The following is a 26,609-nucleotide window of genomic DNA, read 5'->3' as shown; positions in this document are numbered from 1 at the left end:
TTTTTAATAATAGCGAATAAATCCAGCTTGCTAGTAGAGTGAGTAAACTGGTAAATTTGGTTCAAAAACTCATCAGTAAGGCTCTTTATAAACTTATAAATAGAATGATAAATATCCAAACTAAGCACAATGAACAAAATAGGAAGAAATGTTTTTAAATGCTCAAAGGTTATATAGATGATTCATTTTGATCAGCATTCTTGAGGAATGTATGGAAGACAACACTTCTCAAATATAAATAAAAGCTAAGATGAAACGTAAAGAGAAATATTAACGTAGAACTAGGCTGGGGTGGTGTAGTAGATAAGAGGCTAACAATAGTAAAAACAAACTTTTAATTGTATAATTACTGAATTGATATGAATAGTTAATTTTATTCTGTAATTAGTTTGATATATTTTTAAACAACTTTTTTAAATAAAAAGTTTATTATACAAAGCTGGCTTCTACTGGTTGGGAGCCATTTTTTCATCTCTCTTCCCAACTCTGCCTTGAGTGATATGTTGATAACCGAAATTGGCCACGGTGGAGTATTACACCATGGAAATTGGCAAATACAACAAATCAGGGTGTTTTCTACCCCCGAGAGCCAGCTTATGAGCACACCACCAATTTCAAACACATTAAAGAGAGAAGGGTACTAAATCCTCCTATATCCATTATCTAGCTTCAATAATTAGAGTCACTTGTTCCCTTTCTCCTACTCCCAGATGGGTCAGGTACACTAGGGACATACTGGTTCAATTTAATACCCAGTGCCATTTTAATTAAACATTTTTGTCTAGAGGGTATGTGAAAAATGCAGATCATGTCTTAATCTTATAACCAAGAATAGGTAAGGATCATATTAAGAGTGCACTTTTATCACTAAGAAAACTCAAGAGTAGTGGTTCTTGGTCTATGCATCACCAATAGGTAGTGACCCTGTCACCTGTTTTTGTTTTCAGTGTCAGCTGTTATTTATTGAGCTGTGTTACTATGTATGATCTGTAATTATATATGAGTTAACTATATCATTTAATCCCAATAACTAAAATAACTTTAAACCTATTTTAGAGATAAGAAATGGAGGCCTTATAGGCTAAGTAACCAGTCAAGGTTTTTTTGTTTGTTTGTTTTTTAAATAAGCTGTTTTTACATTTTTAAAGGTAGTTACATTTTAAATGGTTATTTAAATACCTATGTAATACCCTTCATTTTGTCTCTGCCCACTTATTGTAAAAATATTTACTGCCTAGCCTTTTAAAAAGTTTGCCAACCTATGTCTGGTCTGAAAAACAATTTTGATGAAAGTATTATCATGTATAGTATTCCTTTTGTCCTCAGAATATTTCTTTGAGGAAGGCAGAGCATACATTTTATATCAGAATTATTTGCTGATTGCTTTACATCAGATATGCTTTGACTGAACAGATAACAGCAACAGATGCTCAAGAGAAGTGAGTTGTTATAAACAGCAAAAGAAATACTATAACTCTTTTTTCTCCCAAATTTAATGCGAAATTTAACTACCGAGAAAATAAGTATGCAATGATATCCTGTTTCTTAAGAATATCAATTTATTTAGGATTTTAAAATGTTTTGAATATTTTACTTAAAAAGTACTGAAGTAATTGCATCAGTCAGGAAACAGTGTTTTGTTAAGAACAGAACCATGAATAACAAAGTCAAAAAGCTTTCTAGAAAGTTTTTATTTTTCTGTTATGAATGATTGCTTTTTTGTTATTTTCCCAAATGATTTTATAAATTTCCTAATTTTTACATGCCTGACTGGAATCCATGAAATAAAGTACAGTTCCCCATCCAAAGAAACAAAAGCATGAGACATACTGAAAAGCTCTGATTAAATTCTTTTACATTTTTCAGGCATAAGAGTGACTATACATTTATTAGGTGGTAATTTGGTAAAACTTTTACAGATTTTTATATATGGTTTCCATGATGTTTTCTTAGCTATAATTCCACCAAATTATAGCTTTTCAAAAGCTGTACTATGTATAGCTTTAGCATGATAGCAGTTTTGTTTTAAAACCAGAAACAGGCTGAATGTGGCTTTCTTTTTAAAGCTAAAATTTACACTTACAGTTATAAAACACTGATGACCTAGGTTCCCATTACTTTTAATCAAGTGATTATACTCTTGTCGAAAAGTAAACTGAGGTATTAAATGATGAAACTTCAGGTTGTAAAAGTGAAAAAAGGAAAAAAAGACTTGTCTTTTTGATTAAGGCTTATGGAATAGAATTTATATTTAATCAGAATGACTATTCTAGGACCCTTTTCTGGTAACGAAAGCATGGCATCTTAACCTAAAATAAGCAAGTGAAATTATTAAATTTTTTTTGTCATCTACTTTTGCAACCTCAACCAGGTATGGTACACTAATTAATATGAAATACTTTTGAAATACATAATTTTTTAAAAAAAAATGGAACCTATACAAACATCACATACTGCTAGACAGGATGTTTAAATGACTGGTGTGTAATATTTCTTAAAGCCTTCATTTTTGTCAACATAAATTTCCTTTAATTATTTCCCATTTCCAATAGGATTTCATTTTGAAGTTTAATATATCGACCAGTATAAAGTTTCACAATTTAGTAATTCTGGATTTCAAATAATTTAAATTAAAAATGGAAATGTGAAGTTTACTTAAGAAAATTAATTTTCTTCTTCTGTTACATCTAAGTCTTCATCCTCTTCATCATCATCTTCTGGTTGTTGATCCTTTCTTAATCGACAAGTGGATACCTGTTAAACACATTTTAAAATATCCTAACTTAAAAATATTTTTACATGTTTGGTATCTTTTTAGTATGCCCTTACAGTGAAGGGCACATAGAACAACTATTCCAGAAAAATGTCCATAAGTATTAATTTTTAGTAGTGAAAATTCCCTATGAATTATTGTATTTTAAGGTAGAAAAGAGTCAATAGGTTTTCCACTCATTTATCATGTTATTTTTGAGTAAAAAAGTGAAATTAACCATTTGATTCCAGTTGGATACCAGCACTTCTATAACATACTTTCAGAGAAAAGTATAGTCTCAATATATTATAAATGCCAAAATATTTTAGATTAAACAATTCTTGGGTCACAAAATCATGTTTGAATGAGTGATCAAAGGGATGGCAAAAACAAGACTATTTCAACTAGGCTTTGAAAATAGTGTGATTTAAATGGAATGAGTTCAGAATCTGAATTCACCACTGACTTACCAGTGGGTCACCTTGTTTCAAACCTTTCTGAGGGTGATTATACCTCCCAGGGAACATGTGGCAATGTCTGGAGACATTTCTAATTGTCACGATGGGAGTTGGGGGTGTGTGTGTGTTTGTGTGTTTGTGTCACTGGCATCTTGTCAGTAGTGAAGCTGCTCAACATCTTTACAATGCACAAGACAGTATTCTCTTCTCTCCCACCAAATCATCTGGCCCAAAGTCAATAGTGTGAGGTGGAGAAACCCTGGGATAATGTATTCTATACTTAGGTAACATCATTAGCTCTAAATAGTCAAACAAAACTTTGTAGAGATGCATAAAGCAGTAAATACATGCTTAGAGGAGAGTCAAAAGAAAATAGTAGGTGCTGGGCCAAATTTAACATTATATTTTGAAAATATTTTGCTCTATTTTAAATTTCTGAAGGCAAGTTATGTAAAAGGGCATAAGCTTTTTAGGTGAAGAGTTAGGCAAGTTATGGCTCAGTTTGCTTTTTTTTTTTTAAGTTTTATTATAACACAGCCGTAATGGTTTTTTAATTTATTTATGGCTGCTTTTTTGGGACAGACCATATAGCCTGTAAAATCTGATACTTTTCTCTGTGGTTCCTTAGAGAAAAAGGTTGTTGATCCTTCTCTGTTCTAAGTACCAGGTAACTGAGGCTTTCTAGGTATAGAAGAAATGAGAAAATTGGCTTTTTACCTAAAGATCTGTGCTTTTGGATCTATGATAATGTTCAGGAAAAGCCCTTTTTAGGTATAATTTCCAACAAGTTGTGGCAGTGGGACTTTAAGCAGTTTGACTTCAGAATCTATGCTCTTTATATTATACCAGAGAACAAATCTAGAATAGCATTTGCCTGTCCTTTCCACCTTTGTTCTTAAGTGTTCTGCTATAGAGAGTAATATTATAGAATAAGAAATATATTAACAGCCACACCTAGTGCAGTCTAATATTTTACCTAAGATCATAAGAGAGGGTAAGTTATATGAAGTCATGTGACTCAAGGGAAACATTTTTAGTACTAAACAATTCCAAAGGCACCAGCTCAAAATCCTTTAAATTATGGTTTCTAGCTCACCTGTCCTGTTCCAGATACACACTTAGCTGACAGTGATCTCTGGAGAGGCGACTTTGAATTTGCTCTTACAATATCTAAACGAGATGAATAATCTGGTGGATACAGAGAATTTCGGAAAACCTGTTGCAATGACAAAACAACATTATAGATACTAAACAATGGAAATCTAGAAAGCCATATTAAATTCCTTAGTTAAGAGTTTTTAAAGCACTTCCTATCCCCAGACAAAATTTCAATTTTTTATTGTAAATTTAAAACAAAAAAAATACAAAAATATTTTAAGTTGTAAAGAGGAAAGCTAAAATAATTTGAACCATGTAAAACACTGATGGGTCCTGAAACAACCACTTGCGAGTTTGTCTTGGGGAAATGTGAAAGTTCCTACCCTTGAATATGCAGGTTAGCAGGGAGGCTGCAGGTCACATCTTTGATTCTGTTCTGCCTATCCACAGCTTCACTGCAGTACTTTTTATAGTACATCACATAAGAGTAAATAGGAGCCACTATATAGATTCCAATCTCACTAGGATCTGGAATGTCATTACTTTTCAGTTCTTTTTCCTTAAAGCAAGCAGTAGTTCCAGACCTTACCACTTTAAACCTCCCTGGTTTCTCAGTCCATTCTCTTACATAGAGACTAATAGGTAAGGTTATCAGACGTGAATTTCCTCAGCTGCTCTCTCTTTTTTCCCTCAACTATAAATGCCATCTTTTCTTTTTATTTTTTTAAAGTTAATATCATTTTGATTCTTTCCAAGGTGCATTTTTCCTTTTTCCAAAACTTCAAACCGACAAAAGCTTGCTTTCTCTACAGGTTCCCTCCCCCAGCAAATAAACTCAGGATACTTATTTTTTATTTCAAGGTATAAATTTACTTAGAAAACTTCTCAAATATCCTACTTCATCTCCATTAATTTGTCAATAAACTACAGTTAGGCTTTCACCTTCCACTGAAATTACTCTTGCCAAAAATCACCAGTCTTTTTGTCTTCATCTTGTCCTGAAACAGTTCCATGCATGCCATCGCTAAACTCTTTTCATGTGCTAGCTGCCCTATTTCTTCGCATCTCCGTTTTTACTGCTTACAGTGTAAATATTTTTAAAAGGTTTCCCTTAGGCCACTTTTCCTTTTTTGACACCTTTCTCTGAAAGATCTTATCTACACAGTTTAATGGCTACCTTTCAATCAATTCTCTATAGACTCTCTTCTAATAGCCGCGTTTATGCTCCCAACTACCTTCTGTTCTAGATCAGCACTGTCTAACAGAACTTTTCTAAGATGACAAAAATCCTTGCTGTTCTGTCCAAAAAGGCCACATGAGGCTTCTGAGCCCTTGAAATGTGGTTTCTGTGACTGAGGAACTAAACTTTGTTTCAGTTTAACCTTAAATACCTACATATGCCTAATGGTTACTATACTGGACAGTTTAGCTCTAGATTTCACCTTTGTAATGAAAGACATTACCATATATTTAGTAGACTGAGCTAGAAGCCTGAGCATTCTCCCTAAATTTCTCACCTTAGGTACTTCTATTTTAATTTTTGACGCTGAACATTTTTCTTTATAGCTTACTTGGAATTATCTTACTAAAGACCAAAATATAATTCCTATACCAAAAAACTTTGTGGTTCCTAATTACCCAGATGCCTTGGGTGACACCTAAGAGGCTTAAGATAACCAAACCTACCCATCACTCTTCACTTCTAGCCTATAGACCTATATGAACATGTTATACTCTAGAGCAAGGTGCCCAGTTTTATCTTTGCAACTTTTCTCAGCTTAAGATAAATCAATGGTAAATGAATGATGTGAACATGAACTTAATCCGTATGTTTTTGGGGAAAAAAGGAGACCTAGACTTAAGGATGCCTCTACACATTTCTTTAAATCTCAGAAAACTATGGGACACAAAGTAATAAAGGGATGAAATTTAACAAGAGGCAAGACTTATGTTTTAGGGCAATTTGGGCATGCTGGTTAGGTTATTTAGCAAGTTACTAAGGACCCAACTATATTTTGGTGCCAGACGAGAAACACTGGCATGCTAGTATGATAAAAACCTGCATGACTTATTAATCAACTGGTATTTGGAAAGGATATGTTTTTGTTAAAACAGCATTCTTTTTTTAACTTTTCTAGCAAAAAAAGTAGGAAGTAGAAGACAACATACAGCCCTTGAGATAAAAGTTTAAACCAGTTAAAATTAGTCTTACCAAAAAAACCAGATTTACAGGAATATTAATGTATTGGCAATAATGCATTTTCCAATATGGTCCAAGATCTCTTCTAGGAGCAAGTCTCAAGACTTGAATATGCTCCAAAGTTACTACTGCACAGAGAAAATGGGCCTGACTATACTGGACAGTATGCTGTAATTTTTTTTTTTTTTGTGAAGAACAAATAAGATGGTTTGTGATATAGCTAGATGCCTACCTGCAGAGAATTAGGTGCTGCCACAATGTCTCGGCAGTTCTCATAAAGCATGGACTACTTAAGAAGAATAGCAAGTTATTTCTTTGTCCCTCTCTGCATACTTTCTTTACTTGTTTCCAAGAAACCTTATATTTAAAGGATTCTTTCTCTTCTTGGTACCTGTTTGATATAATTTTACTTCCCCTGGTCCTACAAATCTCCCCAGATTATTCTCTCTTCTCCACAATTTCTGTATGGCAAAACAGTAATAGTTTATGCCTATAATTCATTATGCCTCAGACCTCTATATATCTATATGCTCTTAACTGAAAGCTGTTGCCAGGAATCCTTCAAGCTTCTAATTAAGAAATCATTCTTTGATTCTTTAGACTATTTAGAATCTTCCATTCACATTACACTCACAGTACACTGTATTTTTTTCTCTGTGGGACTGGTCACATTATAAAACTTTAACAGTTATACATTTTTTTTAATGTCTGAATTCCCGGTAGACTTCAGTTTCTGCTTTGACAAGTTGGACCATATCCAACTTATAATGCTAAATCCTCAGCACTTAGAATGGTGCCTGGCACATGACAGGTACTCAATAAACAATTGTTGAATGAACATTTTATAAGGTAAGTACTATAAGTATCTCCATGTTAGAGATGAGGATGCTAAAGTATGAGGAAGTTAACTTGCTCAATATTTTCCAGCTAGAAAGTGGGGAAGTTGATACTCAAAAACACGTCTACCATATAGCGCTGAGATCTTTAGTTTTTTTTATGATTCTCCTCCCACAAGCTACCTATCCAGCTGATTAAAAATAGTGGTAAGAAAAGTTGGAAGTGGTGTGACAAAAAAGATATCTAGGACTTCTGGAATAAGAAACAAAATTTTGGGGTTCAAAGTGTTTGCAGGAGCTTTAGTGTCAGTTAAATGGCATGTCAAGGGTATTAGAAAAAAGAGAATGAAAATACTTGTAAAGGAGACTCTAGTCATATAGGAAAAGTGGGAGATCAGTTTTTAACATGGTAATCAATGCACTTATTGTTTCTGCAGGAAGTGGTTTAGGACACTCATCAAGAACCACACTTCTGGCAGTAGAGTGTAGAGAGGATAAAAACAGTGTCTTTAGTAAGTCTTCTGGGTTTGGCTCCCAGCTATGTTACTTACTAGCTATGAGAACCTCTGGGAAGTTTCTTAACTTCTCTGTGCCTGTTTTCTCACCCAAAGAAACAAAATAAGTATTTTTTTTTACCAAAGTTGATGGGAGGATTAAAATAATATAATCAAAGTGCATAGATCAGTAGCTGGTCCAAAATAAATGCTATATAAACATTTGCTATTTTATTTTACAAATGACAGATAATAGCTAAATCTATTTTTTAAACAATAGGACATGAAAAGGAGTGAAAAACAGTTTTATTTGGAAGGGATGGACACTTAGGAAGCTATCTATTGAGAAACAGTAAATAGAAATATGATCATGTAGGCATAACTGATATAAAACTGTGAGACAGATTTTGGCACTGGAAAACATAATAAAACATGTACCTTCATTTTACTCAAGCTGGTTTTACTATATTAAGTTTCCCAGAACCAGTTGAGTAGTGGGAAGAGAAGACCTAAGGGATCTCTTTGTGGATAGTTAGTGAAAAACAAACAAACAAACAAAAAAATTGGGGGAGATCTTTGAAATTGCCAAATGGAAGGCGCTCCCAAATTCTCTCACTTGTTAATAGAGAATCATGGTTATATCTTGAGAACACATGGCTTTTTTCACTTTATGAATTATCTCTTGAATTTTTATCTATTTCAGCAAAAATATACTTTTGTTGCCCCCCCTTCCCACCCGCTTTTGAAGTAAGGGGGTAGGATATGTACCCTTCAGATATGTTTACTGGAGCCAGGCTTTGATATTTAATTGCTCTAATGTTAGTTGGCCAATCAGATTTATTTGCATTTAACTACCAGTACAGAGCAAGCCTTTTATATAAAACTTCATTTATTTCATAGTTTATTGATTAAGTCACACAAAACTGGTTATATTCTAATTCTGCTATTTACTAGCTAAGTGACCATGGGCAAGTTATTTAAAGACTTTAAACCTGTTTCTGTAGTTGTCAAAATTAAAAGAATAACAGCACCTACCTCACAGGATTGTGCGAGGAGTGAGAAATTGCACATAAAGCTTTGGGTATGGTGCATGGCATAAACACTCAAATGTTAGCTCAAATTGATGAATGTTATTTTTAGCACACTTAAGTGACATCATGTCAAAATGATACATTTGGCTTTATTCAGATTGTATTTTACTGGCTATTAATAAATTAACTCTTAGAACTTTACTGTGGTTAATTTGAACAGTTAAAAAATAAATAGAAAATCATGAAGTTCAGCTATTTGGGACTGCACACAATAACAAATAACCATTGTAATGTTCTAATTTAAGATATTTTTAACCAAACAAATGCTATGTTTTAAGTATCTACATATTAATAGAAGAACTGAGTTTGGATAGACAGTCCTACCTCTAAATCTTCTTCTTCATCAATCTTTTGTATATTTTGGTAGGCAGCAGTGTAGACCTCTAAAGCTTTGCCGTGAAATAACATTTCAATAGTGATAAATTCTGAAAATATAGTCTAAAAAACAAATATTGGAATTTAAACAATCATAAAAATTGGCGAATGTTATAAAGATATTCTTTATTTTAATCTTGCCATTTTATGAAATGCAAAGGTATCTGTTTTTCTGCAAGGCAAATGAAGTTTAGAAGATAATAAAAATAATTGCAAAGACCTTCTGCAGCTAAACCTTCAAATTATACAAAATATTTCCTATCTCACCATTTACTTTTTTTAGTCAGTTTTATTTATACCTTACAATTGACATCTGTGATAAAAAAAAAAGATCTGAATAAAATATGTGCCATTATGTACTCTGTTTACCCTGTGCCTATAAGTATTAGATAAAACAGTTTAGTTCTGAAGCTGGTATTTTAGCAATTCCAACTGATTTTAAACAATAGAATGTTTTTTAGACAGGAATTATATCCCATCATATTTCTGGCTATATGTTACTTATATTCTCAAACCACAAAGGAATTACTTGATGATAATTATATTCCTATCACTGATAACAGCAGCATACATTCGCATAGAGATTTTTAGCTTATAAATATATGATTTGACTATCGTTGCTCAGCTAGAATGTTCAAGCTTGGATCTGATTCTTCATAAGTTATAGCTCTTGCTCATACTGTGCTGTTCTTGCTGGAAACAGTTTTCTTCACAAATAAACTGTGCAGGTAATCTCTAAGCATGAAGACAACTTACGACAAGGAAGATCATGAACAAAGAGAATGAATGAAGATGTGCATGTTGATCTAGCAGAAGATAATCAGTTGAAAGGATAAAAACCAGACAAGTTTTTAATTAAATAGGATCTTACCCTTTTGTTATTTTGTCTCTTATCAAATGAAAAATAAGAGCATTAATGTAGAAGTGGGCAAATATGAACAAGGTAGAAAACAATCAAGCATTGTATTTAAGCAAGATAGAAGAGATAGGTTAGGCTAGAAGGCAAGAGTCAAATACATATTTCTGTTCATTCTTGCTCTTCTGTGTTAACCAGCCAGACAGGAGTGATCCTTCATTTTGGAAGAGAGACATACAGATATCTCTCAGTGTCCTGTAATTTTTTTCTCCATCTCCATTCTATCTTAAAGGTTAGAAAAATATTTAAGGGAGTCCTAACAGACTTCTGATCACTACTCAATGGAAACATCTGTAGTTGAAAGTAACCCTCCTGGGGTAAAAGCACATATGTCAGTTTGACTGCAAAGACTGGGTTCTAGGTTAAGAGATATAACTATATGACTAATAATTACCCTTTCTGTCACTTCATATAGGTCACAGAGGGCTCTGGTATCCTGGTCTAGTAACTTGACAATAAATACCATTATGCCAAGATACAATTTTGGATTTCACACCAAGACTCTCCAGATACCCAGGAATACCTTAGAGGTGAAATGGCTTTTGACTAGGGTTGAGACTGTCTCTTAGTTGTCAGTCTTCTAAGATAGTTGGCTAGCTAGAAAGGGGTCAGGTGGCCTTTAGGAGCATGGAAACTCCTAGAAGAAAACAGAACTGGGAGTTTCTGTTTTCTGACAAGCTCACACACTAAGGACCCCTACTTGCTTCTTGGTCTGCTGCTTATTTTAGGTAATAGGAGCAATCAAGCACAGGCTTACATCTTTCCTGTGAATCTTAAATTTAAGATTCTCTACCTTTAATAAACAAACTATATAAATATAATATAGACATAGTTTGATTTTATTTTTATTCAAGGCTGTAACAGAAATTTTTGTTTTTCAATTACTTAGGATTAAATTAGAATTGTAGAGTCTAAGGCCATGCTACCCTGAACAAGCCAGATCCTGTCTGATCTCAGAAGCTAAGGGTGGGGCCTGGTTAGTACTTGGATGGGAGACCACCTAGGAAGACCAGGTACTGTAGGTGTAAAAAATAAGGGATTGTAAACTGGCAAGGTCCTTGCAATCTGTGAGGTCAACCAAGGGTTGCCTCACCGAAATAAATAAACAAACAAACAAATAAGAAAGAATTGTAGAATAAGACCTTAGACTTGTTTAAGGTGAGTACCCAGGGAACTGGTGAACATACATTTAGAATGTCAAACAATCAACTCTTTTTTTAATTTTTCTTTCTTAGATAGAGGATTTAGAGACCATCTGTTTACTTATGTGGATTTCTTTACAGGCATACCTCGTGTTATTGCACTTTGCTTTATTGTGTCTCACAGACAGTGCATTTTTTCTTTATATAAATTGAAGGTAAGACCCTCTACCAGCAAAAAGATTACGACTCACTGAAGGCTCAGATGATGGTTAGCATTTTTTAGCAATAAAGTATTTTTTAATTAAGGTATGTTTTAGACATAATGTTATTGCACTTATTGGGATACAGCATAGTGTAAACATTAATATGTGCTGAGAAACCAAAAATTCATGTGACTTGCTTTATTGCAATAGTCACTTTATTGCAGTGGCCTGGAAACAAACCCATAACATCTGAGGTATGCCTGTACTTAGGGGAGAGAAAAGAGGTATTTTGTCTTTATAAAATCACCTGAGAAATAAAAAAAGCCTCATATAAGGGATTAAGTTTAAATGAAATAAGTTGAGTATTATCTCCTATTTTTAAATATTTCTACAAATGGAAATTCTAAATCTTTAACAGACCATCACACTATTTAATAACTAGTGAGATCCAAACAGTTACAACTTTATTACACCTAAATTTGTTTGTTTACACTTAATTCAAATCTATTCCACTTTGATAACTTTGTGGAATATGCAAAAATTTCAAAACAAAAATTTTCAAATATTTGAATAGTTATTAAATTCCTGATGGTCAAAATCTCTGATGAATGTGATGTCATCTCTAACAATTTTTTAATACTAGCATCTTCTTGGTGTTATATTCCCCCAAGCTGATAAGCCCTGAAAAATATGTAGATGTGTCTGTCTGTCACTAAAGAAATAAACATTGTGTATTTACATTCTCATTTTAAAAGACAGTGACCAACTTTGAGTTTGTTAGCATTTTCCAACCTCAAAATTTAATTTCAGTTTGTGATAAAAAAGCAATTTAAACAGTATCTTTAATCATGAAATGGCTATTATTTACTACTTGCAAGGTGGGGGGATATCAAGTTTTCTGATACTTTGGTTTAGTCCTTTATGGTCTGACCTTTTATTTCTTAACAAAACTTGTATTATACACCTCTATAAGACTGGAATGGCTGTGCTAATTTTTTATACTGTCTATTTTTCTGTGAAGAACAGTGATGGGGAATCTGTGGCACTACTAAGCTAGAATCCTAGATTTGGAATTTTTGACCCAAGAGCCATGAAGCCTTAAGATTATCACAGAGAAGAATTATATCTCTGAGGATTGTCAGGAGGGAAAACTGCCAATTATACTCTTTTATTTCTAACCAGAATTTCATAAAACCAAAAACAGGTATAAAGGAGAATAATTTCAAAGAACAATAATGCTAGGTGACAACTGGTATAAATAAGAGAGAACATGGAAAACATTATGTTTCTGTAATAAAATAATTTCAATGAGTCACTAGAAAGGTGGTAGAACTTTCTAGGGCCCTATCATATTTAGTAATAATTTTCTATAAATATAGCTAACTTTCAATGACCTCATATAATCTGTTTATTTGGAATGGGTCAGTATGGTCAGGGACAGAGGCATTTTGAGTTACTTTTTTCCTTCCCTTTTCATTTTTATTTTGTGTTACTAGAAGACACATACTTTTTATTGGTGGGGGTGGGGCAGGAGCTAATCTGAAATTCTTTATCCATCTGTAAGTATTCTGTAAAGCAGGATGGTTAAGAATATGGGCTCTGGATTAAGATAAACCTTGGTTCAAATTATGACTGAAACATACCAGCTATGTAATATTAAACAGTTTATCTGCTCTTTCCTTCATTTTCCTCATCTATAAAATGAGAGAACAATAGTATCAACCTCATAAGTTTTGCCTTAAGAATTAAATGAGTTAATCTAAGCAAAAGTATTGTATGGTAACTGGCTTAGAGTAAGTGTCCAACACAAGTTAGATATTTTTATTGCTTAAGAAGTAAACCAGCTAAATTTGAAAAAGTTCATTATCCTAATATTAAAGCCTCTATCTGCTTTAATTAGCAAGTGAGATATTTAACAAAAAAGTTCTAAATGGTCTTGTTTAAAGTTTGGCAAACAAAGGGGAAATGACAGCTCTCCAGAGTAGAGGCTATTCAATAAATGATGTCAGAAGAACTTCCTATCCGTAACAAAGTTAGATATCTACCTCATATCATATGCAAAACACAACTGCCAGATAAAATATTTAAATATTTAAAAAGTCATATAAATAGTAGAAGAAAATATAAGCAAATATTTATATAATTTTGAGGATGAAAACTACCTTTCTAAACATGACACCAAGGCAGAAACCAAAAAGACCAATAGATCTAGCAACAAAAATAAAACTTTAAAGTTGACAACGCACAATAAGCAACAAAATGCAAAAATACATTTGCAACATATCTTCTCTTTAATATAAGGGGTTAATTGTCTAAAGAATTTCTACAACTTAATAAGAAAAACGCCAACACTAAAAAATATAGGCTAAGGATAAGTGTGAGTAATTAAGAAAGAAATAAAATGTATCATTAAATATATGAAAAGGCACTCTGCTTCAACATTAGTACCAATGCAAATTTAGACACTGATATTTTTAATCTATCAGATTGGCTATTGAAACTACTACTCATCATTGTTATATTAGGGTGCTCATGCAAGGTTTTGTAGGCATGTAAACTTTGTGGACAGAAGCTTCAAAATAGGTATTAAAATTGAAAGTGTGTTCTTTGAATCAGAAGTACTACTTTTGGTAATTTATCCCCCCAAAATAAATGGACCAGCAAAAACCTGATGTTTAATGATGCAGTGAGATCTATAACTGCAAAAATAATCTAGATGTCCCCCAGTGAGGACTGGTTAAATAAACTAGTATGTCCATATAGCAAAATACTATGAGGATACCAAAAAGGATGATATGACCTATGTTTCTTAGCACAAATATGTCCATGATATATTAAATTTTAAAAAGAGATGCTACATGTGGTCTGGTCCTATTTAAATATAACTGCATAGGAATAATAATATTACCTTCCTTAAGGATGTTTTGAGGGATAAATGAGGTTTATCTTCATAAAATGCTTAAAATGTGTGACATAACAATGCCTAAGAAATGTGTGTTGTTATTATTACTATCCATATCTCTTATGTATATGTGTATACATAAAAAGTCTGAAAGGGTATAAGTCAAAACACTATTTCTGATTAGTGGGATTATTATGTTTTTCTCAATTTTAAAAAATGTATGGTGATTTTATATTTATAAGAAAAATAAAGCTATTAAAAATTAAATTTAGAAGATGTTTCTTGCTCCTGTTAGCTACTTTACCACATACTGAATTTCTACTCTTATCTATTCAAGAGTGACCCCTGGTCAAGATCCTTTTTGTAGGTCTGAGATTCTCTAGATACTCACCATATAGTTGATGACTTTTCTTATTACATGGGAAACAAATGGGACTGTGATTTTTCTTCCACATTTTGTATACTAAGTTCCATACCAACTTTTCTCAGAAAGACAAATTCTTTGTAAGGTTCCTATGAAAAGTCTTGGTCTAAAAACTATGCTACCTCTCTGATTATTGCTGCTACCAAAATTTAGATGGACTTGTTGATTAAACCCCACATCAAACACGGTAATACAGTTATAAACAGTGAAGGACCTACAGAACAGTTTCAGAACCCTAATAGACTCTGATACTGATTTCTGGAACTCATTTCTGGAAGTTTGCTAAGAGTTGTGTGGGGTCAGCATTAAAAGTGTACGTTGCAGATGACATGATCTGGTATGTAGAAAATCCTAAAGAATCTACTAAAAAACTATCAGAGCTAATAGATGTGTTCTGCAGGGTTGCAGGGTATAAGATCAGTGTACAAAAGTCAATTGTATTTCTGTGCATTTACAACGAAAAATCTGAAAATGAAATTAAGGAAACAAATTCATTTATAATAGCATCAAGAATTATAAAATACTTAGGAAAAAGTTTAAGAAAAGCACAAAACTTTTATATTCTGAAAAATATAAACACTGTTAAAATAAATTAAATAGATAGAAAACATCCCATTTTCAAGGATTGGAAGAATTAATCTTAAAATGGCAGTACTCCCCAAACTAATCTACAGATTTAATGCAATCCCTATCAGAGCCCAGCTGACTTTATAGAAATGGACAGGCTAATGGCAAAATTCATACTAAATTGCGATAGATTCAGAGTAGCCAAAACAATCTTAAAAAAGAACAAAGAGGAAAAACACACCCTGATTTTAAAATTCACTACAAAGCATTACTAATTAATCAAGATAGTGTGGTAATGGCATAAGGACAGACATAGATAAATGAAAGAAGATGCGAATCCAGAGACAAAACCATGTCAACTTTTTAAAAATATTTTAAATATTTAAAAATCAACAAGGGTGCCAAAACTAGTCAATGGAAAAGAACAGTCTCCATTCAACAAATAGTGGTGGGACAATTGGATAGTCACATGCAAAAACTGAAGTTTAACTTTCAGCTCATACCATATAAAAATATTAAATGGGTAAAAGACCTATATGAAACAAAAAGTATAAAACTGTTAAGAAAAAACAGAGATAAATCTTTATAATCTCAAATTTGGCAATGAACCAAAAGGATGAACAACAACAATGAAAAAATAGATACACTGGACTTCATCAAAATTAAAACTTATGCTTCAAGGAACACCATTGGAGTAAAAAGAAGCCACAGAATGGGAGAAAATAATGCAAATCATACATCTGATAAAGGACTTGTATCCGAATATATTAAGAACACTTACAATTCAATAATAAAAAGAAAACCCAACTAAAATGCAGGCAAAGAATTTGAATAGCCATTTATTTCTTCAAGGAAGATATACAAACGGCCAAGAAGCATAGGAGGTAAATGTAAACCAAACCCACAATGAGATACTACTTCACGCTCACTAGGATGACTATAATGAAAAAGTCTGATTAATAGCAAATACTGGTGAGGATATAGATAAACTGGAACCCTCATATACTATTGGTGCAGCCATTTTGGAAAAACAGTGTGGCACTTTCTCAAATGATTAAAGAGTTACCATATGATCCAGCAATTAACTAGGTATATACCCAAGAGAAATGAAAATATGTGTCCATATAAATACTTGCATGTGAATGCTTATATCATTAATCACAACGGCCAAAAGGTAGAAACCACCAAAAAGTCCGTCAGCTGATGAATGGATAAATGAAATGTGGCAATTGGCCACACAATGGAATATTATGAAGCTATAAAAAAGAATTAACTGATACATGTTACAATATGGGTGAACTTTGATAACATTATGCAAAGTGAAGGACACCAGTCACAAAAACAACGTATTTTAGGATTCCACTCATATGAAATGTCCAGAACAGCCAAATTCAGAGACTGAGATCAGAGGTAGTTGCTTAGGGCTGAGGTGGGAGTATGGGGGTAGCAGGGAGGTAAAAGCTAAAATCTATTATATCTCGCTTTGAGGTGATAAAAGTGTTCTAAAATTAAGTGGTGACAGTTGCACATATCTGAACATTAAAAACCACTGAACTGTACATTTTAAGTGGGTGAACTGCATCAATTTTTTAAAAAGTGGGTTTCTTCCTGTCTTTTTTTTGTGTGTGTGACTTTCCTCTTCCAGGGGCATGATACAGCAGGCAAAGAGAAAAACTTGGAAGGCTAAGGCTTTCTCTTTGTGCACCCTCCACTGTGCAGTCCCTCACTCCATGTCCTACTGTTTCAGGAAATCCCAGGTAGTAGTAATTGTAGCTGGGAATTCTGCACTCATTCACTCTGCCCCAGTTTTGTAATTGATGGTGCTCAGAGAATTAAAAACACCTGTAGAGGTAGCAAGCATGGAGGCTGAATAATGAAATGAACTAAAGAGAAGCCTTTAGGTGGTAGTAGAATCAGGCATACCTCACAAGTCTCCATTCTCATTTTTCAGGTTAAAGTTAATTATTTTAATAACTTTTCTTTCTCCCTCAATTTAAGAGGCTGTCAGCGATTTTAAAACATTAATCCAGTTTATACTCTCCCACGTCAGTAAAGAGGTTTGTCTCAGGGCAGCTTTCTGAGATGCTCGTAGTACATAGCAATCTACTATTAGACAGCAGAGTGCAGACTGAATTGAGAAGTTTAAAACTTTTTTTCGTCTTCAGGACCAAACTGGAGAAACTTCTGAAATCCTTTGAAATTGTGATAGGGAATTAAAAAAAGTACAAATCAGTGTTTCATGAATTAAGTGGCAGATAATACTTATTGATAAGAACATAACTTTTGAAAACACAATGTTTTTTTTTGTTTACAGTTGTAAAATGACAAAAATATTTTTCTTTAAAGCTTGTTCCAGGAAAATTTTCAGTGAGCCAAAAAGCATCTTTAGATGACTTGTTTTAAAGGACATACTATAGTTAAAAACGATCCTCGAAATCTTCGAGATGCTTATGAAAAAGTCATTGAAGACCTAAAGGCCATGATCCTGAAAGTTTCATATCTCCTGATGTGTTACAATAAAGCAATTCTTGTGACACCATATCATGGTGAATGCACGTTTACATGGTTGGCTACTCTTACCCAATTTATTTGATAATATGTAGTTATTAGAAAACTTAATGCTATAAAAATAACAGTGTATTATATAGAATATGGATAATACCACCTCATTCTCATGGAGTTGCTGTAAAGATTATGTAAAGTGCCTGGAACAGCACCTGATACAAAAAAAATAATAAATGTTAGTTCCCTTTGATTAAATAGTACTTGTGATAAAAAGCTGTATATTTGGCCTCTGTTTGGGAATGTAGCCCCTTGATATATCATTGTTTCCATAAGGAAATAAAATTTGATACATTTTTATTTATATTTTTTCACACAGACTATGGGCTAAAAATAGCAGTAATTTAAATTTTCCATAAATTTAAATAAAACAAAAAGGTTAGAAAACATGTTATGAACCTTAACTGTTATTTTATTACCTTTATATCCTTTATTTTCTGCTTTTCAAAATTGTCAATGGTTTCCTCCAGATGACGAGTTGTTCGGGTAGCATCCATTGTAGCTCTCTGTAATTCAGTTTCTGCCTACAAAAGATGAAAAAAATTAAGTCAGAGTCATGCATTTGAGTCTATTAGTAAATGCTACCATTGCAGTATTAGCTTTTTGGCATTACAATGTAAATGTTCAATAATATATTTTGCCACATAAAATAAAATGATCCATATAATAAGCACATGCAGAATAAAAAACTTTATTAAGTGATGTGATTCATGATCTCAAACAAAAACAAAACTCCTCCCTTTCTTTTTACAAACCCATTTTTTCCCTATATTACCCTTGGATAATTTACTATAAAACAATTTGTATTTTCTCCTGCTTTCGCCTTTTTCACTGGGCTATCTAATGTAGTCTTTTTCTCCTCACTCTCTCTCTCCCTTTTGTCTCCTCACCAAAAGAAAGGTCTTGTGATTTAAGTATTTTCAATTTTCTAGTTCTCCAGATGTATTAACTGTTTCTAATTCTGTAATGTTCTAATCAGGTAGAGCAGAATAGTCACTACAAATATTTATTTCAGCTTGGAATTTCTATTTGTATATTCTTATTAGCTACCAGTATTATACTGTTACTAGTTAATTCTTATATAAAAAATATATATACACATACATGCATATATATATGTACACACACACACACACCAGCAGCTAATAAATTAGATGACAAGTCTAATGTTTTACTTAATATATTCTAAGTAATATACAAGTACTCATACTATCTAGATTTGTGTTGTATGATCTTGTTGTACCATACTTGGTGGTACTAGCCACATGTAGCAATTTATACTTAAAATTAAATTAGAATTTAAAATCTGGTTTCTCAGTTCTCTAGTCACATTTCAAGAGCTCAACAGCCATATATAGCTAGTGGCTACAGTACTGTAAAGTACAGAACATTTCCAATCTAACCATGTATTTCTCTTTAAAAAGCATCTCTTCCTTTAGGACAATAGTTGCCCAAAAATATTTAAGATTTTTTTGTTAAACAGTAACATAGAGAGTTTAAAAGACAGCCCAATTTTCTGATTAAATTCTTTCGAATAAAGTTTTGTTTCCTATGCTAGTATTATATTTGCTCAAAAGTATCACATATCATCATTTAACAGTTAATTCATGAGAAAATTTGCATTTGTCATCAATGTTCTGTGACACATTCTGACATTTAGCCCTTTTTCAAGAAAATGTATAAATTGAAATAAGTAAAAGGGTTTACTATAAGGATCCATCTTGACACACCATTTTATTACCCACCTGTGACTGAAATTTTTCATAAAGGAAAAAATACATTTCAAATAGAACAATTTTTTCAATAAATTAAAATCATGTACTCTTATAGAATTATATACTCTTGCAATTATACAGTATAACTTTATATTGGTTATATATACTTACAGTAAGGTTAATTCAAACATAATTTCAAGATACTGTGCATTTAACAATATATTCATTTATACCTCTGTGCGTGTATGCTTGCCACATAAAATGTCATTTTTTTTAAAACCACACAAATGTTAATCATAACCAGTAATCAAAAGCAATTTTCTATATTACTGGGCTTGGGATTTTAAAAAATATAACTTCAACACAGAATATTCAAAAGTAAACGAACTCCTTTGAAGATTTATCAGTTTGAGAAAATTTTTGAGTTAGAAACCTTTAACTTTTACTATGAGAATATTCACGAAGACTAATTTCTTAATGCTATTTATTACATGTGACTCATGCAATTCTTTACTTGTGAGTTCTTCCTTTTTATTTATGTTTTTTTCTTCCCCATTTATTGATAGTTTCATTTAAAAATTTGGAAAGGTAGGGAAATTTGGCTAACCTAGGAAAGAATGGGGAAGCAGAAGCCATAGCTGGGACATCTGAATCTTAATCTACCATCCTCCAGCAATTACTACTCATTTCCTAAAGTCTCAAGTCCCTTTACTCCAGCATAGTAATGTGCCCAAAATTACACAAAGGTGTTTTTAACAAAGAGGATAAGGATTTCTATTTCTACCTTTTGTTGAAAATTCTTCAAAATTCTATCATGTACCAATATGAGTAGGAAATGGTTTCGATTAAAATATGACTCTATGAATGTCAGTATATTTAATAAAAGTACTCACGAGTGCAAAATGGCTTATAAAAGGGTGAGCCAGATTGGTGTTTTTCAAATTGTGTTATAGGCATCTTGTTCAGAAGTCACTGAGGACCTTGGGGGTGAGCAGGCAGAACCGTGGGATCCTTCACCCCATCCTCTTGTACCACAGCTACTCCATTTTATTTTACATATTGAACTTTAACATGCTCCTTTTGAACAGTCCAATGAATTTCAAGGGTCTCTCCTGGTATTTTATGATGGTATGACTGAATATTTTTATATTTATATCAAACATATTTATATGTAGATTGTCCTTTATTTTCTTATCTCCAGCTGACAAAATCCACTGGATTCATAGATCTTTCTCAGTGAGCATAGCAATTCACTTGTAGCAGTAATAATCTATTTAGTTGTTGCATGTTTTCCCCCAGGTGAACCTGCAGACCTGCTTCATCTACAGTATAAGACGACTCCCTCCACAGCAGTGTTTACAGAAGAGCATCTATGTTGGAAACATTTTTGTTTTAAGAAGAGATTCATTTCTGTGTTGACTGTCTATACTAAAACCCTCGATTCAAACTGGACAGCTGCTCAGAATTCCAGATGTGACATTTTTTCTGCCTTTATGTACTCTCCTTCACACAAAACAATAAAATTTTGACCTCTGGCTAAATTCTTAAAAGCTAGTGACACCCCCTGACTTCTGCCTCAGTCCCTATTTGTCAGTCATAAATTTTCCAGCATTCTCTGGTTTGTCTGACTTGCTTAAAACCCAGATTCTATAATCTCCAGTTTGTAGATCTTAAGCCTCAACTACTGTCTAGATGTTCCTATCTCAGCCTCCAATGGGTAGTCCCAGCCCTGTGGCTGCCCATTTTTGTTTATTACAAGGTTGGGCATATGTACCTTTGGTCCAAAGGAAGGAGGACCAGGCAACTGGCGTAGCCCCAAATCACTGCTCAAGGGATTCCCCTCAGGAATGGAGGTGTTCTGGAACCTCAAATGCCCCCAAGGAGCCACTCCTCATGTGGTTTCTGGCTGAGCTGGGCAGTAAAAACCTTAAGGAAGTAGGAAGGAAACATAAAAAGGAATGGGAAAAAGAGGCAGTGGGATAAATTAGTACTTCTATACAATTGCACCTATCCCAGTTGCTGGCAATTAGGCACTATTTTCTATTTTGTTTAGTCACAAACAAGGCACATTCTAGTTTAAGCAACAGTCATTCTTAACAGAAGAACCTTGTTACAGTAGACACTCCTATCTAGATCCCTTGGTGCCCAGCCATGGACATCAACTATACTCCTGAACTCTTGAAGGTCTTGGTAGAAGTCATAATTGTGATTTTAAAGATGAAGGGAATTACATTGGGAAAAAAGATTTTCCTTCCTTTTCTCAAAAGCAGGGCATATAATATTGATATGATTAATGATAGATCTTTAAGTTACTTTTTATATTAATATTTAGTCATTATCATGAAAAAAATCTCAAGTTTGAATTTACTCTTTATAAAAACATCTACTTTTATGAGTTTTATTTTTTGAATATCTAATGTGGAAAATAATGTAAAAGGGACTGAATTAGGTGGTATATTCTCTTTAAAATTATCTGATTTCTATAGTGAGAATTCATAAGTGCATGTGTTTCTTTTAACCTTTATATTCAAATTCTTTGCATATTTAAAAGTAGAAATTAATCATTTCCACATATATTTACTTCTGTACTGCATACCTTACAAAACATTTTTTTAAGACCAAATTCAAAGGATACAATAACATGTCGATCAGATGGGTTTCGCTGACGTGTTCTTTCTAACTGAGTTAACTGCTTAGCTTCTCGATTCCTTGCTGTTAATGTTGCTTTGAGGTCATCCTGTAAATAGGCATTTTTTTGTTAATAAAAATCTGTGATTTAAGAAATAAAATGCACTCTGATTTAAGAATGGGAGAAATGGTCCTTGTTTGATCCAGGCATCATTACCAAAAGAATTATTACTACTGCATAATTAGTGTGTATCTTTGTGTGTGAGAGTGTGCACATGTGTGGTTCTTTAGTATCCCCTCAAAATAATGACACAGACAAGATAATTTCAATGTAAAACTATAACCACATAAATATAAATATGTATGTAAAATTTTGATTGTGGTAGTAGTTACATATATATACACATTTGCCAAAACTCAATGAATACTTAAAATGGGAGAATTTTATTACATGTAAATTATACCTCGGTAAAGTTGATTTAAAAAACAGAACTGTGGGGATGTAATGTATAGCATGGTGATTGATTAATAGTACTATATTGCATATTTGAAAGTTGCTAAGAGAGTAGATCTTAAAATCTCTCATCACAAAAAATATTTTTGTAACTATGGATGGTGAAGGATATTAACTAGACTTACTTTGGAGATCATTTCGCAATATATACAAATATTGAATCATTATGTTGTATACTTGAAACTAATTTGTCAATTATACCTCAATAAGAAAATAAAACTTCATCACATTCATTTTTAGTCCACATGTTATTGGCTGCTTTGAAACAAAAGTATAAACTTATATTTAGTAAAATAATTTCTATTCATATATTCTTAAAGACTATAAATATTAAATATTTTAAAGTTTCCATAATAAAAAATGCTACATGTTGCTACAGTAGTATATTTAGTAAGCTCACTAAAAATATTTCATTATTCTCAAAGTTCTAAGAAATGACACTTCAGAGTGTGTAAAAAGTGACTAAATACTACTTTGTACTTTTTATTAAAAGGACAACTATTGGAAGCCTTATCCTCTTCACCAGAATAGTAAAAAAATAATGAATTTACTTACCCGTTTCATTTTTACAATGGTTCCATAAGCTTTCAATGGTTCAACTACTTTGGCTTCAAGTCTTTCAACCTATTGAAAATTATTATAAAATATAACTGAAAAGAAACAGACATATCGAAATTTTAATTCTGAACTAAAACCTGTGCTTTTTAACCTGAACATAATTACTACACAGATTAATTTAAAAAATTTTAAATTAAAGTGTTATAGTTCAATTTATCTTCATAAAGAATAATAACCCGAAATTGAAAAGACTCAGAATCCAACCTCAAACACATTCAAAATCGTTAAGCTGTATATTAAATATAAAAGCAGAAAAGCACCTGGTGTGCAATATGACAAGAAAACGTCTCAGGTTTCCAAGGAGCTCATCCTTGTCACACCATCATGTTTCTACCTCAAAGTAGTAGCTTTTGGGTAAGCTTTAAGACATCTCAAATTTCAGTACAGCTACCACTTTCAGTGTGTTTAGCACGGTGTTGGATACTTTACATACATCACCTCCAATATGTAATAACAAACCAGCTTTCCAGATAGGAACATCAAAGCTGAAAGATTCAGCATATTAGAAACATTTAAAGTAACACAATCCTCGAAAGCAGGAAAGCTTAATACCATTGATTAGCTGTAATTTTTTTTTCTGAGAAGCCATTCATTAATTAGAAAATGATAAATGGTTTCAAGTGTTGCTGAGCTGTCAAGCTGTATGACTGATCTCTATTGAGAATTAACCAGATTTAAAAAACATTTTATCACATTTTAGGCAATTTTTTTTACTAATAGAACTAGTAAAAGGCACTGAGGAAATGAATTCTTTTAAAGGCAAGTATATAGCAAAAGAAAAATAATTCTTGGACATTAAAATTTTCTTTTTCAAGATAGGTAATACAAGATGACACATATTTAACTGTTTAAAATGAACATATATTATTTTTGGAGCAGGAAAAAGCTTGATGATACATGTTTCTGAGAACATTTGATGATACAATCAGTGAATGCATTTCATATTGATTTTTCTTTAGCTTTTATAAGTAAAATGCATATCAATGTTTCATTTTAAAAGATTTTAGAAAAACAAAAAAAATCAACTTCTCACTGAGCATTTAAATATAAGGAACCCTAAAATCAAAACCGTGAATATTCAGGATAGGTTAGTTGATATCATGTCAAATAATCCATACACTGATTCTTCAGTGTATGGATTACTCGAGTCTTATTTCTGTTCTCCTTTTTGTTGCCTACCTTTTGTTCATTGTTCATTAGCATCTCCACCATTTGGTAAGCAAGGGAAATAAAAAGGAGCATAAATCTAAATCAATTTACTTTGCTATTTGATAAATAGCATAAAGGTTTTCTAGAAAGGGGGACTGAAATTATTAGCTAACATGGGATTTTAAGGTTATCTGTGAGTATAAATTATTTTTGAAATAGTAAGTACCCAGTTATGTATAACGGTTATTACAGAAAAAATATATCAACATTTTCCCCAAAACTACCTCCCAAATGTAAATGAATAACAATTATAGGTTCAAAGATCATTATACCCTTTTTTTTTTTTTTGATAATTGCAATTTCTGTATTAGGCTTTAAAAAACCACTGAAAGCACTGATAAGTGCCAAAGAAGCGATGCAGCTCTAATTGGGCAACTTCTGACACATTAACCTGTACCTTGAAACCTAAAATTAACATAACTGAAAGTGTTTATGAGGTACTACAGGAAAAAGTAGGCTTTTAGAAAGAAAACAATTACAACCCCAACTTCTCACCTTCCCCTGACCCAGCAGAAATCTCCCCAGTCTCACTACTGGTTTGCATCTATGATATAAATCAGTGCTTTTTTTTCCCCCAGTGAAACTTTCCAGAGCATGGAAGCAGCGAAGATTTCTTGTCCATTCATTATTTATTCACTCATATTACCATTCCCAACATCTTCCATCTCCAGACATACTTTAAAATATACTTACATGCACATAAAACACATGCTCCTTTTCTTCCCCATGGGCACTTTGTTTACACCCACTGTAAATAGCCACTCCTTGGCCCAAAAGTGGCAAATGAAATGGGGAAATTTAGGATTTCAAGATACCTTAAAATTTAGTTTGAAAACGGTAAAATCACAAGAAGCTTAAAAAAATCTGGTAAAATCACAGACTCACACAATGTTACAGACATAAGGGAGGCTTATCATCAAGTGTGTGTTTACCACTGCAGATTAAAAGTGAGTCTTCAGGGTTTCTCCATCCACTACTTCAGGACTCATTCATAACAATGACGCTGTGACCTCACTCCATACCTCTGCTTGTCGATAGTCCTGAAGTTTGGCAAACTCATCAGCAAAGTTTTTCAGGCCCTGCTTTAAATTTGGGGTCTCCGTAGAGGCATACACGTTGATTTCATTCACCAGGAGGTCCGCTTTGTCTCGCAGTCTGGCAGTTTTCCGCACATAAGCAGCAAAGATTTGGCACAGTTCTCCAAAATGCTTCTCCACATTTGTGACAGCATCTTGCAGTTGTCTGGTTTGAGCGTCCCTAGAGAAAAAAGTGACGCAGAAAATAACTCATTCTCATTAGGGACGAAATGGCTTCATCTTCACGTTAATTTGACATACAAACACTCTCGGGGCACTTGGCGGCTTCTCATGAGGCAGAGTCCCCTCTAGTTTCCCATTCTGGGCCTGGCCTTAATATCCCAACAGTGTAGGCGCTGGAAGAGGCCCGGCTCCCGCCGCCACAGAGCGGCGGGGTGGCGGCTACTAGGGCTGCTCAGCCTGGGCACCCGGCTGCTTCCCGGGCGTCTACAGCGCCCGGGACAGTGCGGGGACTGAGTACAGCTGGCCCGGCCCCGGCTTCCGGGGCTTGGTGCAGCACGGCGAAGCAGGCCCCAGAGCGCGGCGGGGAGGGCCGGGCCGCCGGCTAAGGATCGGAACCGGGCGCAGAGGCCTCACGGAGAGAGGCGCCGCTTTCCCCCACCGTGCCCTCGCGTGTGCGGCATCTCGGGCAGCTGGGACCCCGGGGCTGTTACCGGTTTTCCAAGCTTCGCCTCAACATCTTAGTTCGCGCACCGCCGGGCCCCTCGACTGGGGTCCAACGACGGGCTCCGATGCGCCCGCGCTTGCGCTGGGGCGCGCGCAGACGCCGCCGGATCCCGAGAGCCCGCGCCGCGCGCCGCCGCGCCTT

The 26,609-nt window shown here is 33.6% G+C and overlaps 1 protein-coding gene across 5 annotated transcripts; it reads right to left on the bottom strand.

The window, feature by feature from the left end:
* Positions 1–1,541: 1,541 nt before the first annotated feature.
* FAM92A (family with sequence similarity 92 member A) lies at positions 1,542–26,609 on the bottom strand. Of its 5 annotated transcripts, XM_006906810.3 has the most exons (9): positions 26,455–26,609; positions 25,727–25,961; positions 23,433–23,501; positions 22,371–22,472; positions 19,766–19,771; positions 18,440–18,544; positions 9,254–9,367; positions 4,307–4,426; positions 1,542–2,754 (listed from the first exon to the last, which is right to left on the bottom strand). In XM_006906810.3, exons 1-9 carry the CDS (start codon positions 26,478–26,480, stop codon positions 2,665–2,667), a joined length of 867 nt encoding a protein of 288 aa, XP_006906872.1. In that variant the 5' UTR covers positions 26,481–26,609; the 3' UTR covers positions 1,542–2,664. The 5 variants fall into 5 exon arrangements, with proteins under 5 accessions (XP_006906872.1, XP_006906871.1, XP_015440962.1 ...); XM_006906809.3 differs by lacking the exon at positions 19,766–19,771 and having other exon boundaries at positions 22,332–22,472; XM_015585476.2 differs by lacking the exons at positions 19,766–19,771; positions 22,371–22,472.

This window comes from Pteropus alecto, unplaced genomic scaffold (genome assembly GCF_000325575.1).
Source record: "Pteropus alecto unplaced genomic scaffold, ASM32557v1 scaffold51, whole genome shotgun sequence".
Classification (NCBI taxonomy): domain Eukaryota; kingdom Metazoa; phylum Chordata; class Mammalia; order Chiroptera; family Pteropodidae; genus Pteropus; species Pteropus alecto.
The sequence above is the reverse complement of the archived record's forward strand: the minus strand, read 5'-3'. Positions and strand labels throughout refer to the sequence as shown.

Bases quoted from the DNA above. Each gene is read 5' to 3' on its own strand.
- FAM92A (XM_006906809.3), bottom strand. From the start codon at position 26,480: ATGTTGAGGCGAAGCTTGGAAAACCG. The intron at 25,962-26,454 runs GTAACAGCCCCG...TTTTTTCTCTAG, and splicing joins AGGCGAAGCTTGGAAAACCG to GGACGCTCAAACCAGACAAC. The intron at 23,502-25,726 runs GTATGGAGTGAG...AATTTTCAATAG, and splicing joins AGGACTATCGACAAGCAGAG to GTTGAAAGACTTGAAGCCAA.